Genomic DNA, 3,355 nt, shown 5'->3' with positions numbered 1-3,355 from the left:
TGTGTTGTATACTGTGTGTGTGTTGTATACTGTGTGTGTGTTAATCCCACTCCGCTGTGGTCAGGTGATCCGGCGCTGAGCAGCTGTGCAGCCTTGATATCGCTCACCATCAGACAACGGGAGTCACCGGCGCTGAACACACTCAGTTTTTCTCACCCGACGCAAACGTTGAACCGCTGCCTTTTTCAGGAGGGTTGTGTCAGTGAACCGACATGGTGGACCGAGTAGCTTTACTGCTGCTGGCTGTAGCGGCTTCGGCTCTGGCTGCCGAGGTAGGAGAATCTTTTTTTGTGCGAGAATTTGTAGTATTTTCCACCATATTGTGGCTGTCAGCTGAGTCAAGCTAGCTAGAGTTAGCTGCGGCTAGACCGGAAGCTAAGCGGTTGTCCTTTCAGAGTTAAAGCAGACGGCGTTTGAAGGACGGTAAAAAGGGGGTATATTAAAAAAACCAGGCAACTTAAATTATATCAAATTAAATATTTAAATTGTGTAACAAATAATAATCACAAACTGTAAGATATTTGGTGTTTTAGTCTGATATTGCGTGTGGTATTGTGAATATACCCACCCTCAATTCAATTTGATGAAGCTAAGTCTTTTGAGGCCATAAATGTAATGATACGGAAATTACTTATGTAAAATCATATTTTTAACCCTTCGTAATTTCCACTTTGGTACTTAACACCGTGCTTTGTGAAAAAGGGCAGATATTTTGTTTTATGTTTAAGCTTTTAACCGGAAGTCTTGTATAAAATCTAGCTAGCTTGACACTGACTGTAAAGCCTTGCATATTTCTAAATGAGAGACTACACAATGTTTAGTACATCACACAGCCATCGAGATATTCTGTTAGTATTTGTCGTTGTTTTGTTTGTATTTAACCTTCCCAAAAAGCAGAAGACATAAACATAAAACGTATTTATTTTAAATCCCTCCTCTTGTTCCGATGCTCCGCAGCCTGAAGCCTCTCAGACAAAGTCTCCCTTTAAGCCTGTGCTAACTGTTTATTGAGACTGTGACAATGGAGACAATGTCCGACACAGCTGATATAAAGCTGCATCCTCAGTGTTTCCCTTTGCCCTTTTGTGTAAAACGGAGGAACAACTTGCTTTCCTCCGATTAAAAATGTTACAAACAAGTTGAAAACATATTATGTCCCCTAAAAAAAAAAAAAAAATACTGCGGTAGTGTCTCCTAACGATGCTGTTAAAACGCGTATTTACGGGTCACTCGGGCTAATTTAATCTCGTTAAAGTCATTACGGTGGATAAATGAAACGCGTATTGTCTCATTTTCCACATCCCGAGGGCAAATTTGAAGGGAGTGGGCGTGTTTTGGGAACGAAAATAAGTCAATAAGACGTCTTGTTCCCTGATAACGAAGAGCCGACGCCACATTCTGGGTTTAAAGAAAGCAAACGAAGCCGTGAGGATGACGGTGTCGTCGGAAAACAAACATTGTGAGCGGTCTGCCACATAATTTCAGTCGGAGGGGAGAGTGGAGAGGAGAATAGAAAAGTAAGATGGCGGCGGTGCACTGCAGCATTTATCGAGGGGTCGGGAAAACTGGGAAAACTGGGAAGCCAACAGGAGCTTTGACTGTCATTGTTGCCTTTCAAGCTCTCTTCTGATCCCTCTCTGAGTTAGGTGTGATAATAACCCCTCTGGAGATATTAAGTATTCTTTAATAATGTCCCTACAAAGCACCCAGTTTCACATAATCACCATCCTTTTTTTTATTTTTCAAGCGTATTTGCCAATAATATCGCTTTAATATAGCTACACTGCAAACATATATAAAAAAATTTAACATGCAGTTTACTTAATCGTAGTTATTTAATCAAATCCAGCCATTTTCTGCAAACGTAGATATGTACAAAAAAAAAAAATGTCATGTCATCATTGTCAGTAATGTCATTTTCTTGCTAATGTGTGTTTAAGTTCCCCTTTTTATGAAAGGCTACCAAAATTTTTCTGGAAAATCCCCAAACAAGTGAATCCCCATTTGACACATGGGGATTTTTTTTTCTCTCACTTATTTTAATGGCCGATTTCAACACTTCCAACACACACACACACACAAAGCCACACTGCCACGATATAATGCAGCGTGGCTTTGTGGTGAGAGATCCCTGTTTAACCACCAGTTTCAGAAGGGACCTGCAGTTGTGGTGTGAGCAGCTGTCTGTGGGATCTCTGGTTGCAACAATTATAGCTTGAATCCATGATAAAGGTGTGACTTGTAATGGATCGATGGTGCCAAACAATAGCTATTATGATCCTTTTAGGCCTCTTGTTTCTGCTGTCTTGGCTGTTTCTGCTCAGATTTTGAGGTTTCTGTTCCTCAGATGAATCAGGTGAAATGTGGCAGCTGACCTTCATTGTTTCCAGCATGTAGCCTGCAGTCAGTGTACTTTGAATGAATGGTTAGAGCACATGAAGCATTGGCTCAGCTTACTTAAGACAATCCCTCCCCCCTTGGAGTCCTGTATTTACAGTCCAAACCTCAAAGGCTGAAATGCGATAGAAGAAGTTGTTTAAAATTTGAGGAGTAATTTAAGTACGATTAAATCAGACTTGAAAATGAGATGTTGCAAGTTTTTGATCTTGTTGGAGCTTGTTTATAGCCTTTCTTACTGCGACACACACACACACACACACACACACTTCTAAACACACAGCTCCAGGAAGCTGCTTTTCCTGACGGGCCCGCGGTGTGGAGCGTGGGAGTTGGATGCCAGCCTTTGTGTGTTTGTAAATCCTTGGGAAATGGCTCTTGGATGGGTGCAGGCAGTCTGTTTGTGTGCATACTGCAGTCTTTCAGCCCGGGGCGGACCAGCCCTCTCCCCTTATTAGTGAGTTTAATGCCATTATGCCTGTTGGCAGTGCCCGTGTTTCTCTCTGGCATCTTCTCCGCTGCTCACGCTGCAGTTTCGATTCTTTGAAGGAGAAATCCACCAGACGCTAATATATCTCCCCATTTTCTTATTTTTACAGTGTATTGTACCCACTTTCGCTTGCCTCGCTGTACACTTCTGCTTCAGTTTGTACTTTACATTTTGCAGAATGCCTTTTGACACCCTGACAGCGAGTGTTCAGGTCAGAAACCTCTTAACCAGAATGCAACACGTCTTATGGCCGGTGCTCTATTCAGGTCGGTCGAGGCTAATTTCAGTGAGTAATTCAGGTTCTCACTCTCTGGATTGATTTCTGATGGTTGACTCTGACCTGGTAACAGAGGCCTTTGCTCTCCTTCTGAGAGACACCGAAAAAACCTGATGTCTGCTGTTCTTTCGGCTATCAAACTCCATAGGGACATATTTTGTAATGTCACAGCCATAGCTGGAATGATTGCT

General features: G+C 42.2%; 1 protein-coding gene across 1 annotated transcript in view; it reads left to right on the top strand.

The window, feature by feature from the left end:
• The first annotated feature begins 90 nt into the window (after nt 1-90).
• appa (amyloid beta (A4) precursor protein a) overlaps nt 91-3,355 on the top strand; it is a 24,729-nt gene continuing 21,464 nt past the window's right edge. Inside the window, exon 1 of the mRNA XM_035677771.1 lies at nt 91-272. Coding sequence (XP_035533664.1) covers nt 213-272 — 60 coding nt within the window. The 5' untranslated portion in view covers nt 91-212. The remainder of the gene's footprint in view (nt 273-3,355) is intronic.

The sequence above is a fragment of the Morone saxatilis genome, unplaced genomic scaffold (assembly GCF_004916995.1).
Source record: "Morone saxatilis isolate NCDOM2014 unplaced genomic scaffold, NCSU_SB_2.0 Contig6, whole genome shotgun sequence".
Classification (NCBI taxonomy): Eukaryota; Metazoa; Chordata; class Actinopteri; family Moronidae; genus Morone; species Morone saxatilis.
Note: the sequence above shows the minus strand (reverse complement) of the source record. Positions and strands in the feature narration are given on the sequence as shown.